Below are 17,919 nucleotides of genomic sequence, written 5' to 3' on the forward strand. Positions count from 1 at the left end.
CTAGCAAACTAGAATAAAATTCTGTGATCAGGTAGTCAGTTAATAGTTCCTCTCTAGCTTGTACCTGGCTTCTGAGAGAGATAGAAAACCCCAGAGAGAGCAAGAAAGAGGAAAGATAGAGAGACATTGAAAGAGAGTCGTCAAAATAGAGAGAGAGAGAGAAATATTGTTATTTGGTCCGAAACAGAATACCTGACCACTGTGACTGACCCAAAATCAAGAAAAGCTTTGACTATGTACATAGTACAGACTCAGTGAGCATAGCCTTGATATTGAGAGAGGCCACCATAAGCTCTCAAGAGAAGACAGGCTATGTGCCCAATGCCCACAAAATGAGGTGGAAACTGAGCTGCACATTTTAACTTCCTGCCAAATGTATGACCATATTTCCCTCAGATTACACAGATCCACAACGAATTTGAAAACAAATCCAATCTTGATAAACTCCCATATGTATTAGGTGAAATACCACAGTGTGAGACCACATCAGAAATATTTTTGACCTGTTGACACAAGAAAAGGGCAATCAGTGGAACACAAACACCATTGTAAATAAAATCTATATTTACCTGTTTATTTATTACCCTTTCTTACTTCAACTATTTGTACATTGTTACAACACTGTACATAGCCAATAATATAACATTTTAAGTGTCTATATTCTTTTAAAACTTTTGTGAGTAATGTTTACTGGGCTGCCGAGTGGCACAGCAGCCTAAGGCACTGCATCTCAGTGTTAGAGGTGTGACTACAGACCCTGTTTTGATTCCAGGCAGTATCACAACTGGCTATGATTGGGAGTCCCATAGGGTAGTACACAATTGGCCTGCTGGTGCTGGGGTAGGCTGTCATTGTAAATAAGAATTTGTTCTTAAACTTACTTGCCTAGTTAAATAAAGGTCATTATTTCACTTGCGTTGGCAATGTTTATTAGGTTGTGACGTCCCTCCCACTCTGTCTTCTGGGATCTGTTTGGTAGTCTGCTTGTTGCAAGAGGCCAGTGGGCAGTGCTGGGAGAATCGTCAGCTGATGTAGCGCACCTGGGCAGGCTTGGCCTGCATGCTATAAAGGGTGGCCACATCAGACAACACCCTCTCTTGTCCCTGACTGGCAGGCTGGCTTCTACCACCTTTTGGTTGTTTGTCTGTTGTCACCAACACTGATCCTACAGATGTCCACAGCTTATGTTACATTTTTGTATTTATTATTTAGTTTAATAAACGTAGTCCTTTTTACATTTAAGTCATGCGTTGTCTCCCTTTGTTGTTACAAACTATGAGCCAGGTTGTAACACAGTGGGTGCTCGTCCAATTGGAGATTTTGGTTATATGGTAGTTAAGGTAGTATGTTATTTGGCATTTGGTTTGGACTCCCTGTTTTGTGCATGGTAGGCGGTAGTAATTGGGGCCAAATTGGTTTCAGCTGTGGTGCTGCAGTTCTTAGAATGCAATGTGGTACTATTTGTTTGGTAGTCTTTGTTAAAGCCAAAGTTTGGGAGTATCACGCATTTTAAAAACATTAAATGTTTTTCATTGATTGTTTTAAACTTAAGGGTTTTTGTTTTGGTGGATCCTGGAAGGGAAGCAGCTTTTGTCCCCTGTGTTGGTCTACAAAGCCATTTGTGCCTATTTCCTAATCATTAGGGTTTTAGGTGCCGGTATATGTTACATTGAATTGGTAAGGATGTCGTCCCTTTTTAGGTTTCAGTGACTTGATCTCAAAAGGAGATCAATCATGTTGTTTTCTCTAGTGTGGTGGAGACTGCGGGTAGAGCCAATTTGTGATGAATTGCCTTGGGAGCACTTCCTTGGATTCAGATCAGTCACTGGCTGTACGGTTGCCTTTTCTGTTTCTGATGGAACCAGTGCATAAATACCCCCTGCCAGTGTCTGCACGAAGACTAGGGTTGAGGTTAAATAGTCAGTTAGATGGGTATATTAGTTAGACTAGGGCTGTGGAGGGTCCATTTTGTGTTGGTTGTCCTTCACATTATCAGGGTACACTATGTACAGGCTTTTGTCGCAGTCTAATTGGTACTTTAGTTGAGTTTATCATGGCTAGTAATGTGGACAAGTTGAGTGCCTGTCTGAAGCAGTGCACTAAAGAGCAGATGGCACAGATTGCTGAGCACCACAATATTGAATTAGATCGTAAGCAATTGAAAAACATTATGAAGGCCAATCTAAAAGCCAAACTAGTTGAGGAAGGAATCCTAACTGTTCGAGAGCCACAGTTTGTTACTCCAGTTGTGTCACCAGGTGTCACTGGTTTAAGTTTTGAGCAACGAGTTAATGCTGCAACTAGAAAAATAGCATATTAAACAAGCTGAGTTGGCAAAATGGCAGATGGAACAGTATAAACTAGACCTAATCAGAGAGGGTAAACTTAGACAAGTCATCAGTTTTGCCAGTAACAAACTATCCAACTGAGGATGTAAGAAATGTGCATTTACTTCCTAAGTTTAATGAAAAGGACCAAGAAACATGTTTCTATCTGTTTGACGAGTAGCAGAATCTAGAGATTGGTCTGATGCAGATCGTACTTTACTGCTACAGTGTGTGTTAACTGGTGAAGCTCAAGAGGCCTGTTCAGCGTTAAGTTGAGAAGATTCAGGTCTATGAAACGGTGAAAAAGTAGGTGGTAAAAGCTTACGAATTGGTCCCTGAGGCTTATAGGCAGCGTTTCAAATTGGAAGAGAGGTGACAAGCAAACCTACGTAAAATTTGCGTGCAATTTAGTGTCTCAGTTTAATCGTTGATGCTCTGTCTCAGAGGTAGACACATTTGAGGAACTGTCTGATCTAGTGGTACTTGATCAGTTTAACAATTCAGTACCAGATCGTGTCGCAACTTATATTAGTGAGCACAAGGTGAAAACTCTGTGTGGCAGCAGTTCTACCAGATGAGTATGTCTTGACTCATAAAAGCTTTTTTTGTGGATCCTGGTCATCGTACTGAAACTGCCCGTACTAGAGTACTTCTACCCTCACCAAAAGTTTTCAAGGTTTGGAGCAGATCAATGCTTTAAGGTTGATTGTGGCGTACAAGGTAGAAATGATCTAAACAGAGTTTGTAACTACTGTCAAGGTAAGGGACACTGCAAAAATGAATGTCCTGTCCTTAAAGCAAAAGCAAACAATTCTGGTGGCAACTCAAAAGTACAGTTTTCTGGCCTAGCTATATCACTTAGTCCAAGTACTGTATCTCAGCTTGAGAAGCATGCAGATCCTTTTGGAAAAGCCAGTGCTTCTGACTATGCTGCATACATTTCTGAGGGTTATATCTTCCTGGTAGGACAAGATGAGAAAGTGCAAGTCGAAATCTTGCGAGACACAGGCTCTGTGGAATCATTTGTTTGTGAGTCAGATACAGGTGATTCTATACCCCTTTATGGGATGGGGTTGTTTGTTTTTCCTGTGCATACATTGAAACTTGACTCAGATCTTGTGAAAGGTTTGTGTTGGTGCATCCTCATCTACCAGTTCAGGGTATTGGTCTCATTCTGGGTAACCAGTTAGCTGGTGTAGAGGTCAGGGTTGAGGTGCCACCACCTTGTGGTTACACAGCAAACCCCTGTTCTCCCTGCTCCTGAGGAGTCAAACCCCCGTTCTCCCTGCTCCTGAGGAGTCAAACCCCCGTTCTCCCTGCTCCTGAGGAGTCAAACCCCCGTTCTCCCTGCTCCTGAGGAGTCAGACCCCTGTTCTCCCTGCTCCTGAGGAGTCAGACCCCTGTTCTCCCTGCTACTGAGGAGTCAAACCCCCAGTCTCCCTGCTCCTGAGGAGTCAGAACCCTGTTCTCCCTGCTCCTGAGGAGTCAGACCCCCGTTCTCCCTGCTCCTGAGGAGTCAAACCTCTGTTCTCCCTGCTCCTGAGGAGTCAGACCCCCGTTCTCCCTGCTCCTGAGGAGTCAGACCCCTGTTCTCCTTGCTCCTGAAGAGTCAAACCCCTGTTCTCCCTGCTACTGAGTCCGACCCCTGTTCTCCCTGCTCCTGAGGAGTCCGACCCCTGTTCTCCCTGCTCCTGAGGAGTCAGACCCCTGTTCTCCTTGCTCCTGAGGAGTCAAACCCCCGTTCTCCTTGCTCCTGAGGAGTCAAACCCCCGTTCTCCCTGCTCCTGAGGAGTCAGACCCCCGTTCTCCCTGCTACTGAGGAGTCAGACCCCTGTTCTCACTGCTACTGAGGAGTCAAACCCCCGTTCTCCCTGCTCCTGAGGAGTCAGACCCCTGTTCTCCCTGCTCCTGAGGAGTCAGACCCCTGTTCTCCCTGCTCCTGAGGAGTCAGACCCCTGTTCTCCCTGCTACTGAGGAGTCAAACCCCTGTTCTCCTTGCTCCTGAGGAGTCAAATCCCTGTTCTCCCTGCTAGTGAGGAGTAAGAACTCTCCAGATAGTCTATCCAGCTTATCTATCCAGTTATCTATCCAGCGTGTGCAGTGACACGTGTCATGAGCCGTGAGGTGTCAGTAACTGAACATATTTCTGTCTGTTACAGAACCATTTGACTCGTTGAAGGAACAGCAGGATGTCCCCTATTTGAAGAAACTGTTTGCCAGAAGTTGTCAGGAGAGTACACGATTTAGTCCAAATGATTTGGTTTTTGGACATGCGGCGCGTGGCCCTCTGGCTGGGTTTCAGGACAGCTGCGGAACAATAGAGCCACCACTAAATGTGCTTGATTATGTCAATGGTTTTCGTAATAGACTGCCCTCTGCTAGTGAAATGGAAAAAGAGAAACTGGAAAGTGCACAAGTAAAGATGAAGAATATTTATGACTGTCGGTCTGAACATAGACAATTTAGCCCTGGTGACCAGGTTTTAGCTGTTTGTAGGTTCTCCTTTTCAGACTCATTTCACTGGTCCTTTCACGGTGGTGCGCAAGTGTCTGAACAGAACTTTAGTTTGCATAATACACCTGCAACATTCCAGCACTTCATGAACCGTGTTGTCTCTGGTCTGGGTGGATGTGCATGCATGGCTTCCACCACCTTTTGGGTTTTTGGTCTGTTCTCACCATACAACATTTTTGTATTTATTATTTAGTTTAAATGAATTCCTTTTTACATTTAAGTAATGTGTGGTCTTCCCTTTTGTTGTGCCCCCTGGAGCTGCTTCTTCTTGTGTTTAGCTGATAGGAGTGGAACCCGGTGTGGTTGTCTGCTTCAATAGCCCATCCGTGACAAGGACCGGGGAGTTATGCATTCCCAGATACCGTTCTGCACACCACTGTTGTAATGCACTGTTATTTGCCTGTTTGTGGCTCGCCTGTTAGTTTGCAGGTTTCTTGCCATTCTCCTTCAACTTCTCTCATCAACGAGCTGTTTTCGCCCACAGGACTGCTGCTGACTGGATGTTTTTTGTTTGTTGCACCATTCTCTGTAAACCGTAGACTCTGTCGTGCGTGAAAAGCCCAGGAGGCAGGCCGCTTCTGAGATACTGGAAGCGCCGCACCTGGCACCGATGATCATACCACGTCAGTCGCTTAGGTCACTTGTTTTACCCATTCTAACGTTCAATCGAACAGTAACTGAATGCCTCGATGCCTGCTTAACATAGCAAGCCACGGCCACGTGACTCACTGTCTGTAGGAGCGAATAATTTTTGTGAACAGGGTGGTGTACCTAATAAACTATGTTTCTCATGCCAATAAAGCCTTTTGAATTGAATTTTTTTTAGAGGGACATACAGGGACAGAGAAACAAAAAGAGAATGCAAGGGAGATAGAGACTTATGGGGAGAGTGAAAGAGCGAGCGAGAGGGAAAGATGGAGTGAGAGAGAAAGAGACAGACGGAGAAAAAAAGAGCGCGTAAGAGAGTTCTGCATTGATTACATCACCTGCCCTCACCACACCAGGAATAGCGCTGCTCCACCTGCTCGGCCTTAGTACAATACACACTACTACTGTACTGCATGCCAGGGAGAGGGGAAAATAGAGAGGGAGGAGAGAGCAAGTTGAAACATTAAATTGAGAACACAATACTAGAGGAAACGAGAAAGGGAGTGGAGGGAAAAGGGAGAGGTACAGTTAAGAAACACAGTACAGTATGTGTTTGTAATACATGGACGTGAGCCAGTGAGTTAGTAGTGAGTGACAGGCTGGCCCCAGGGCGAGAGGAGAGGCAGTGTTATAGGGTTACGTTCTAAATGGCACCCTATTCCCTATATAGTGCACTACTTTCGACCAATACCAATAGGTGTCTGGTCAAAGTAGTACACTATATAAGGAATAGGGTGCCATTCTGGACACACAGAAAATGTGTTCAGTTCACAAGAGGAAATATGACTGTTCCTCCCTTTGTGCTCAGTGCTCAGCCTATATTTCTAAACAAACATGCTCTGCTCATCTAAAATGTATTCTCCTCCAGTACTGTTAACAATGAAGTGATAACATTAGAAAGGGATTCATTCCTATTCTAATCTTTCCAAGATTATAGCCCAGCCCCAAACATTGTCTGAATCCCAAATGGCACCCTATTCCCTATATAGTGCACTACTTTTGACCAGAACCATATTGCAAATGTTATGCACTAAATAATGAATAGGATGCAATTTGGAACGCTACCGTAGCCTTCTACTGAGTCCTGGACCCGGGAGCCAAGGAAAGGAAGTGACAGCAGCCTGAGGAAACCGCAGCGTTTCCTGTTGTTGGCACGAGACACAACTGGCACCCTGCCTGCTGAATCCTAAAGGCCCCATTCACATAGGCAGGATATAGGCATGCTGAGGACTGAGGAAGGCTGAGAACATGGAATAGCAAGTAAGCGAAAGAGTGTGTGGGGGGGGGGGGGGGGGCATGCAATGGTGAGGCTACTAGGAGAGCTGAAAAACAAGTTCACTTAAATTCACAGTTATTAGAGATTGGAAGTGGGGATAGGAAGGGGATAGGGAAATGCCTTAATATAACCCTATACAGCATACCCCTTTCAGGAATCAATAACAATGGTGTAGCATTAGCCTATACAGTAAACACAAACATATGCATGTACAGTATATACATGAATACATGCATGTCTATGATCAATAGATACTTCATATACTACTGCAGCATTAGTGATGAGCCTCTATCAGACGGAATGTCATTTCATGTGAATGACATGATCCACTTAGCTAGCTGGACACAAACACTCACCAGATTGCCAGCAGCATACCACCCTGCATACCAGTGCTGGCTTGCTTCTGAAGCTAAGCAGGGTTGGTCCTGGTCGGTCCCTGGATGGGAGACCAGATGCTGCTGGAAGTGGTGTTGGAGGGCCAGTAGGAGGCACTCTTTCCTCTGGTCTAAAAAAAAAAAAAATATCCCAATGCCCCAGGGCAGTGATTGGGGACACTGCCCTGTGTAGGGTGCCGTCTTTCGGATGGGACGTTAAACGGGTGTCCTGACTCTCTGAGGTCATTAAAGATCCCATGGCACTTATCGTAAGAGTAGGGGTGTTAACCCCGGTGTCCTGGCTAAATTCCCAATCTGGCCCTCAAACCATCATGGTCACCTAATAATCCCCAGTTTACAATTGGCTCATTCATCCCCCTCCTCTCCCCAGTAACTACTCCCCAGGTCGTTGCTGCAAATGAGAACGTGTTCTCAGTCAACTTACCTGGTAAAATAACGGAAAAATAAATAAAATTAGATGAATGCTTGGTTGGGGATCAAGGGGGGATTAGTGATCACCAGATTAGATGAATACTTGGTTGGGGATCAAGGAGGGATTAGTCATCACCAGAGTAGATGAATGCTTGGTTGGGGATCAAGGGGGATTAGTGATCACCAGATTAGATGAATGCTTGGTTGGGGATCAAGGGGGATTAGTGATCACCAGATTAGATGAATACTTGGTTGGGGATCAAGGAGGGATTAGTCATCACCAGATTATATGAATGCTTGGTTGGGGATCAAGGGGGGATTAGTGATCACCAGATTAGATGAATGCTTGGTTGGGGATCAAGGGGGATTAGTGATCACCAGATTAGATGAATGCTTGGTTGGGGATCAAGGGGGATTAGTGATCACCAGATTAGATGAATGCTTGGTTGGGGATCAAGGGGGATTAGTGATCAATCCCAAACAATTTGTGTTTTCTGATATAATGTTTCATTTCTCAAAGTGCCTAATCAAATCTGAAGAATATAGGCTATGTACTGTAGTGGTGTTTGTTATGGTGAAGCAAGCAGGTGACTCAAAGTCTTCCTGTCTGGTTACTGCTAGAGATGGAAGAGGCCACACACCATGGAATGAAAATGTATATTTCAACTAAATCCCTTTGATGACCATTGGATAATGAGGACACAGTGCTTTATGGCCAAACAAAGGTTTTTAAACAATCTGACTATAAAGGGATGCAATGTTTTCACTATCTTTACATGGAGAATGGTTTAGTCTATTTCATCACTGAATGCAGATTGAACAGTGAGCTAAGCCTTTGCTATCAGTGCATATAAATGTAGCCTACTGTCAGACAAAAGTTTGCTAGGTGCAAATGAGCTGAACTTGACATGAATCACAATTCAACAGCTCGTGTGGATTTCTCACTTTACGCTGGATTTCTTCACAGTCACACAGACATCTTTAAGATGCTTAGAGGACTTACTTTGCGAACACTTACCATATTTACTTGTAAAGTATGACACCATGGTTGCGTTCCAAATGGCACACTATTCCCTACAAAGTGCACTACTTTTAACAAATACAAATTAGGGACTAAGCCCATCACATTCCACCTGCAGGCATGACATGTGACTGAAATGACTTCCAGTCTACCAGAGGACACAAGGTTCACTAACAGAACAACAGAGTAAAAGTAGAACAGAACACAAATTAAATCTCTTAACATTTCCTGGATTACCACATATATCAGCATTCACCATCACCACACATACAATCAATGCTTCTGAACTGATCATACATTGATCAGACAGAAATCCTTTTGAAGACTTACCCTTGAAGTACCATCACAGCTATGGAGTTGACCCAGTCCTAGGAAGAACTGTCACTTCTGATCTCAGATGCAGAATTCAGATAACTAACAGAGATAGGAGCTAGAAGAACCCGTTCTAATTTTGGCACCCAGAACCAAATAATGTTAATGTCACGAGAGATTAGTTCCTAAACCATTCATATGAATGCACCACATCGAAAGCTAACAGTGCTGTCCATCTAACCACACCAACCGTATGGCTTTCTACTGAATGAGCGGTCTCCTGCCAGCTCTGGGCTATTTATCTACGGGTCTGTCCTGAGAAGGCAGTGCACTGGGCAGAGAGAGCAGGTTGCTGCTGTCTGCAGACAGACATACTTCTCTGTGTGTGGCTGTGGCTAGCTTGGCCTGGGTAGAGTGTAATGTGCGGCTATGCTGTGGGCAGGAAGACTGGGAGCCAGCTGCCTGGCAGGCACATAGTGTTCTGGATTCAGCACTGGAACCCTGGCCTGGCCTACAGGTCCGTCTCACTACTCATGAAAGAAACATTCTTCAGCTCCGTTTACACTAATCCAGCTGCACCTTGCCCTCTCCTTCACTCTCAACCCAGAATGGTTCTCCATAGCTCTGGTCCAGGGCACTAAATCAAATCAATTTATATAGCCCTTCTTACATCAGCTATTATCTCAAAGTGCTGTACAGAAACCCAGCCTAAAACCCCAAACAGCAAGCAATGCAGGTGTAGAAGCGCCTTCAGCGCCAGCAAGCCGCACATAACGGCCTGGACCAGAGCTGGGTTTTGGACCTGTGTGGTGGTTGTTAGAGGGATTCAGAGAGAGGGGGCACACAGTAGTTGTATGTTCAAACCCAATGGGAGCTGTGGATAGGTAAGGTGAACATGAGGTACAAATGGATCTGCTTGCTTTATAGGTATCATGGAGTGTTTTCAGACAATTCAGGATCTAAATACTGTGCATCAAAGAGAGACATAATATATATATTTTAAAGTGTTACAATAGTTGGGTCATTGCTGCTACTGAAGTAACAATCCTATATCAAAGACTTGGCTGGACAGCTGTACCTTCAGTATGCCTTCAGTCAGACTAGGCTGGTGGGTCAAGAGGCTTTTCTGTGTCTGCAGACTACTAGGCCTGTCAAGCAGCTACTAGGCCTGTCTGATCACAGTGGAGGCTAAAGTAGCCTTCTAACTCAGAAGCTCTGCTATGTGTGCCCACTCGGCCATACAATGTAAGGGGCTGTGTTACCTCACTGGCTGGTGGGACATGATGTAACGATATAATGACAATCACGATGTGCGTCCTAAATGGCACCTTATTCCCTAAATAGTGCACTATTTTAACTCAAACTTCCTAAGTGTTCAATTAAGTGTGGCTCACTCTGTTACCCACAATGAGGCTGATTTGAGGAATGTATCTTCTCCTCTTGTAAAGATCAACTGGTTGTGAGTGACTGGACTGGTAAGAATGACAAATAGCTATAGGGAAAACACCATACTCATCATGTTCTAACCCAGGGCTCTCCAACCCTTTTCCCAAAGAGCTTCCATCCTGTAGGTTTTCGCTCCAACCCAAATCTAATGTACCTAAATCTAATAATTAGCTGGTTGATAAGCTGAGTCAGGTTAGTTACAGCTGGGATTGGAGCAAAAACCTCCAGGAAGGTAGCTCCCAAATGGCACCCTATTCACTATAGTGCAGTGCACTACTGTTGACTAGGGCCCCTAGGGCTCTGTTCAAAAGTAGTACACTACTATGTAGAGTATGTAGAATAGAGTGATATTTGGGACACATCCTTACTTTCTTTCAGACTGGTTCTCATCATATAAGGCCAGAACAAGCCAAAGCCCACGGCACTAAGCCTGTACATTTACAAAACATGAATCACCTCCTGCAGAGGGTTATACAAGCAATGCCCACTACTGTACGTCAGCAGAATTATTTGGTTGACATTATCCTACATAGGCTCATTAGGCTTGCCAATTCATATTCACAACAACATGAAAATACCCTAATTTGGCCTGATCTTCAATTGCTGGCTGATATTATGATAAACAAAGAGTATGTAACAAAAAAAGAGGGCAAAGAGAACATTGATTATTGAAGAAAACAAGGGTGTTGTTCAAGAACAGTTTGACACATTTAAATAGGTGGGTTCACTGTGCTGCCATGGAGGTGGTGTCCTATGAGTCCCCCAAAAAGTATCCACTGCAGGGGTATTCAACCGGGGGTCAAGGTACTGCAGGGGTTCCACAATATTTTAAAGTGATCATTTATTTATTTGTTCAATGTTTTTATGAATATCGCCAGCAACAACGGAATAAACACATTTTGACAGGTGTATAAAATTGAGCACACAGCCATGCAATCTCCATAGACACATTGGCAGCAGAATGGCCTTTCTGAAGAGCTCAATGACTTTCAACGTGGCACTGTTATAGGATGCCACCTTTCCAACAAGTCAGTTTGTCAAATTTCTGCTCTGCTAGAGCAGCCCTAGTCAATTGTAAGTGCTGTTATTGTGAAGTGGAAACATTTAGGAGCAACAACATCTCAGCCGTGAAGTGGTAGGAACACAAGCTCACAGAACGGGACCGCCAAGTGCTGAAGCGTGTAAAAATCGTCTATCCTCAGTTGCAACACTCACTATCGAGTTTGAAACTGCCACTGGAAGCAACATCAGGACAATAACTGTTTGTTGGGAGCTTCATGAAATGGGTTTCCATGGCCGAGCAGCTGTACAGAAGCCTAAGATCACCATGTGCAATGCCAAGTGTTGGCTGGAGTGGTGTAAAGCTCGCCGCCATTGGACTCTGGAGCAGTGGAATCACGCTTCACGATCTGGCAGTCCTACGGACAAATCTGGGTTTGGCTGCCAGGAGAACGCTACCTGCCCGAGTGCATAGTGCCAACTGCCAAGTTGGTGAAGGAGGAATAATGGTCTGGGGCTGGTTTTCATGGTTGGTGCTAGGCCTCTTAGTTCCAGTGAAGGGAAATCTTAACGCTACAGCATACAATGACATTCTAGACGATTCCGTGCTTCCAACTTTGTGGCAACAGTTTGGTGAAGGCCCTTTCCTGTTTCAGCATGACAATGCCCACGTGCACAAAGCGAGGTCCATACAGAATGGTGTGTCAAGATTGGTGTGGGAGAACTTGACTAGCCTGCACAGAGCCCTGACCTTAACCCCATCGAACACCTTTGGGATGAATTGGAACAATGTTCCAACATCTAGTGGAAAGCCTTCCCAGAGAAGTGGAGGCTGTTATAGCAGCAATGTTCCAACATCTAGTGGAAAGCCTTCCCAGAGAAGTGGAGGCTGTTATAGCAGCAATGTTCCAACATCTAGTGGAAAGCCTTCCCAGAGAAGTGGAGGCTGTTATAGCAGCAATGTTCCAACATCTAGTGGAAAGCCTTCCCAGAGAAGTGGAGGCTGTTATAGCAGCAATGTTCCAACATCTAGTGGAAAGCCTTCCCAGAGAAGTGGAGGCTGTTTTAGCAGCAATGTTCCAACATCTAGTGGAAAGCCTTCCAAGAGAAGTGGAGGCTGTTATAGCAGCAATGTTCCAACATCTAGTGGAAAGCCTTCCCAGAGAAGTGGAGGCTGTTATAGCAGCAATGTTCCAACATCTAGTGGAAAGCCTTCCCAGAGAAGTGGAGGCTGTATAGCAGCAATGTTCCAACATCTAGTGGAAAGCCTTCCCAGAGAAGTGGAGGCTGTTATAGCAGCAATGTTCCAACATCTAGTGGAAAGCCTTCCCAGAGAAGTGGAGGCTGTTATATCAACTCCATATTAATGCCCATGATTTTGGAATGAGATGTTCTACGAGCAGGTGTCCACATACTTTGGTTTGTGTAGTGTATCTTTCTAGCTACTAGGCTATGTTATGGTTTATACTTCCTCTTCCAATTATAATGTCAGGATGTCAAAATAATTAAAAACTATTTACCATATCTATATATTTTAAAATGTTTATCTATATATTTTAAAATGTTGATTATTTCTCCTTGCCATTATCATTGATGGGGTCCCTGGTCGCGGCTTTGCCTGGCACGGGTCCCTGGTCACCTGTTTGCCTGGGAGGGGTCCCTGTGCAAGGAAATACCCCTGATCTACTGAATCGGATAAGAGCCATGCTGGGAATTGTTAAGTGTATGTGCAGCCTACCTCCACAGACATCACTGTAGTGTAGTTCAATTTCCTACTTCACAAACCATTCCATGACAGATATAGCTTACATCCCTTATGGGAATATAAAAATCCTATATAAACATAAACAAATACAAATAGCACACCACACACGCAAAGAACATCATAAACAAAACAACATTAACATTCCGTTGACGCAAGCAGAGCACAGACTGCCTCGATATGTGTTGTTACATTGTAACAACACGTAACAGCTGCGTCCAAACAACATGCACAGCTAATCTGTAACATTTACATTGTAACAATATGATGTTATGTATCCAGGTTTACCTTGAATTCAGACTATTGCTTGTCAGTTTTCTTGAGGAAGAACAGGAGCCTTGTTTTCCATCCAGACTATCCTTTCAAACGACCTTTTCTAGTCGTTGCAGTTTGGCTCAAGTATTATTGACAACAGCCTTGCTGTCAGTGGACATCAACATTTATGTCACTCTCTTCTTAAAAAGTATAATAGACAGCACTAGTAGTTGGTGCGCTTATCAAAATCAACTGTTCGGTGAAAAGATGTAATTTGTATGCGTTATAGAGCCGAAAAGCTCAGGAGGGGAAATTGCTGTATTCTGAGATATGTGGCACCGCGAAGAGCCCTCTGTCGAGCACAAGGCGTCATGAACAGGGTTTTCCCTGATTATGAGGTAATCCCTTTCAGTGTTTGGGAAGGAAAAACACAAGCATAAAACAATTAATGTAACAGTACTGCCACCTGCTGTTTGGATTGAGTCGTATTATGGAATAATGTGTATTTATAGGAGAAATCAGCCTTAAAATCTGTAAAACATTTTTTACCAGTAGGATATGCAAGACAATACAACAAGACTCACTGAATATTAGCAATCATTGATTAAACTGCTTCTTAATTGTTAAGAGTAAACGTGTTTTGGCCCTTAGCCTTTGCCAGGGTTGAGTTTTACAGATGAGAAATGAAGGAGGATGTTATATATATTTTTTCTAAATTACCTCCTTCCATTGAAAAGTACAACACGATGTACCCACAATCTATTGATCAGTTTACCTCTAAAAACAATTTGTGAGATTTTTGTACCTCATTAACATCACCTGTTGTTTTGTATTCCCATTGGTCCCTGAACATTAGGAAATATATTAGTGAATTCAGGTGGGTAGTTGCCCCGACCAGGATTTGAACCTGGGACCAGCAACTGGCTCAGGATTTGAACTTTGGATCATCAACTGTTAAGCCAACACCTGAACCGTTAAACGAAGAGGTCCAAACCTCTTGATGAGGTTGCAAGGTGTTGTGTTAAAGTCATTACATTTCCCCCTTCCTTTAAGAGAGCATGTCCCCACGGTTCTCTCCACCAAGTCCCTTGCGTGTACACACCTCTCTAGCCCATCCCACACCAATGTAGCAAAAGGGGTAGCTCTGACCAGGACTCAAAACCATTTCCAGCGTTTGTCAGGGCAACACCTTAACCATTACACCAAGAGGTCTGAACCCCTTGATGAGGTCGCTAGGTGTTGGGTTAAGGTCGCTATAATATAAAAGCCTCCATCTCTAACTGCTAAACCTGCAAAGCGGCGAAATTCATTGTTTTTACTTAAAACAATTTAGTTTTAAAGTATTGTTTAAATGTAACTGCATTCTGCATTATTCCGCCTTGAATGAAATAAATCGAATCAAATAACAATAAAGAAGCATTTTTTTCAACTTCTGACTTTCCTCCAAGACCTGCTGAATTTCCTCTTCACAACAACTGAAGTGAGGACGTAGGCTACGGCAAACACTCTGTTCCTACTTTTGTAATTGAAAGAAGTGCTAGGACTAGTTGAGAGCTAGGAGATATGAACAGGAAAGTAAAAACATGAACCTCAAAAACATAAACCTTGCAACCTTTTTTTCCCGATACATGTTTTCATAGCCCTCATGCCTCTGTCAAAGGTCAAAGGACATCAAACGAGCTACTTTGTCTTTTCTCAGCTAAATTGTACCGTTACTTTTTGGCAAATAGTGGCACCAGCAGCAGCTCACATACTTTCTCCAATGTCTTTAATAAGTCATTCATATTTTTACAGTAGCTTACCTTTGGTAAATATCTGTCTACATAGAGGTCACAATGTTCACAGACATGGCCAGTGTTTTGAATCATGTGTTGGACTACTATCCTTCCCTTTTCTGTCTTCCTAAAGAACATTGCATTGATTCCCCTGCACTCCCATCACCAGAGGCTAACAGATCCATCAGGAGCATCAAATAAATCACACCAAAGCTAGAGAGTCCTGTTCAGTGTGTGTGTGTGTGTGTGTGTGTGTGTGTGTGTGTGTGTGTGTGTGTGTGTGTGTGTGTGTGTGTGTGTGTGTGTGTGTGTGTGTGTGTGTGTGTGTGTGTGTGTGTGTGTGTGTGTGTGTGTGTGTGTGTGTGTGTGTGTGTGTGTGTGTGTGTGTGTGTCTTATAATGCTACCAGGCAGATAATGATTGGTGGTTGGCGTTGTCTTTGGATTCACTCTACCTGGATGCGTTCCAAATGGCTCCCTAGTCCCTATGCTCTGGTCAAAAGTACTGCACAATACAGGGAATATGGTGTCATTTGGGACACAGCCCTGCCTGATGCTGGGTGAATTTCCCAGAGAACAGTCCATAGGGCATGAGTGTCAGAGACACATCAGAAACTGAAACCTAAAGCAACATCAATGGCAGCCTCTGAAATATTACACCTGATATAGAGGGAAGTCTTATAAATGTTTTTAAAGACATCTATACAATGTTTTTCTGTCACCTGATACCCTATTAATTGAAGGGCTGATGACAGCTTTATTGAGTGTACATTATGTTTGTTAAGTTACTGTCACCATATGGATGTCATGTACATGTGAGTCACTATGTGTGAGTCACTATTTTAGAGTACGGAAGTACTGCAGGGCAGTGGAGGCTGATGGGAGGAGCTGTAGGAGGATGGGCTCATTGTAATGGCTGGAATGGAATAATTGAACGGTATCAAACTCATAAAAAATATGGAAACCACGTATTTGACTCCGTTCCATCAATTCCATTCCAGCCATTACAATGAGGTGGTCCTCCTATAGCTCCTCCCACAGCCTCCACTGCTGCAGGAGTTGGATGCATTTCTGTACTGAAGATGTGAAGGCTATAATCCACTAGATGGTGCCAAATAGCTTATTATGAGGACATGGCTTCACTCACAGCCCTAGAGCAGCATTTATCAAACTCAGTAGAGAACCGTCTGTGCTCTATAGCCAACTCTAGCCTGGTCCCAGATCTGTTTGTACTATGTGCTGTATAGCCAATGGCCGAAAGAGTTGTCTACACAGCACAAACAGATCTGGGACCGGGCTACTTGTCTACTGTACTACCCCCCCAAAAACGGACTGAAAAATGAAATATTAATGATTACAAAAAAACACTCCAGTTAGTGTAACAAAACTGCTCTTGTGTATTAATTATGGGCAGCCTTCTTGCCAAGAGAGGAAAAGGAGGAAATCTAGGTCCCAAGCACCTTATTCCCTATGTAGTGCATTGCTTTTTACCAGGACACATAGGGGTCTGGTTAAAAGTAATGCACTACATAGGGAATAGGGTACCATTGGATGCAGCCTAGGACCAGTTGTTGGTGAGCTGATGTCTCAGGACCAGGGAGAATCAGTGACCCTAAGCAGAATTATACAACAAGCATTTCAATATTTAATTTAACCAACAACAGCCAGACAGGAGCAGGAGAAAACACTGCATACCAAATCATACCCAGGTGGCCAGTCGGCACCTAGCTGAATAGTACAGTAACTGGTGGTGTGTCCATCCCAAATGGCACCCTGTTCCCTATATAGTACACTACTTTTGACCAGAGCCCAATGGGCGCAAGTAAAAAGTAGTACACTACATCATGATTAGGGTGCCATTTGGGATGCACAGGTCCTTCTGTGAAACAACTCAGCAGAATTTTTAAGAAGACAGACCACGAAAACAAAAGAGAGCCTCCCAAGTTGTTGATGCAAGTATTATGAGGTGGGATTGACCTGCTTCTCCCACCACAGCATGTCATTGACATCGCCATAATGTTATGTGTCAGCTGATTTTCTGCTGCATTTTTACAACACATTTGTAGTTTAAAGGGCAATCTGGGATTGGTACATCCATTTCCATCCCTCAGTGGAATGGTGGTGTGACCACTTTGTTGTTGTTTGAATACCAAATTGCCCCTTTAACATTTTAAAACTTTTTCTGTGTTGTCGGGGATCAAGACGTGTCTGGGAGTATCCCAAGGTATACAGTATTGAATATAAAGATGAAGAAAAAAGACTAGCAAAAGATAAAATTTGCGTTCACTTGATTTTTACATTTACATTTTAGTCAGATGTTCTTATTCAGAACGACTTTAAGGAGCAATTAAGGTTAAGTGCCTTGCTCAAGGGCATATCGACAGATGTTTCACCTAGTCAGCTCAGGGATTCAAACCTGTGACTTTTCAGTTACTGGCCCAACGCTCTTGAACTTTTCAAAACCCATTCACATCACATAACCATCCCTTCTTGCAGATATCACACTCAACTCCAGTGTACTTTACAATAATCATTAAATAAATGTGTATTCTGCGTAGAAGAAAATCACTCCACCCTGCAAAACCTCGATTGTTCAAAATGGAGGAGGAGAGCTCTGTGGCTCAGGTAGGCCTGGCCGTGTCCTGTGGTTTGGCCAGTGCTTTCATTAACTAATGCAAGCTGAAGTTGCCAGGAACATGCACACTGCACCGTTCTTCGTTTGTTCTGGTGTGCTATATGGACCACCCGCCGGTGGCGTTTGACTGGTGACATTCTCTTCC

The 17,919-nt window shown here is 43.8% G+C and overlaps 1 protein-coding gene across 1 annotated transcript in view; it reads right to left on the bottom strand.

Annotated features, from left to right (window-relative positions):
* The window catches only part of LOC129817132 (probable E3 ubiquitin-protein ligase RNF144A-A), a 47,872-nt gene extending 38,563 nt beyond the window's left edge, over nt 1-9,309 (bottom strand). Inside the window, exon 1 of the mRNA XM_055872066.1 lies at nt 8,923-9,309. Coding sequence (XP_055728041.1) covers nt 8,923-8,936 — 14 coding nt within the window. The 5' untranslated portion in view covers nt 8,937-9,309. The remainder of the gene's footprint in view (nt 1-8,922) is intronic.
* Nucleotides 9,310-17,919: the final 8,610 nt, after the last annotated feature.

Source organism: Salvelinus fontinalis, chromosome 20 (assembly GCF_029448725.1).
Source record: "Salvelinus fontinalis isolate EN_2023a chromosome 20, ASM2944872v1, whole genome shotgun sequence".
Lineage (NCBI taxonomy): Eukaryota > Metazoa > Chordata > Actinopteri > Salmoniformes > Salmonidae > Salvelinus > Salvelinus fontinalis.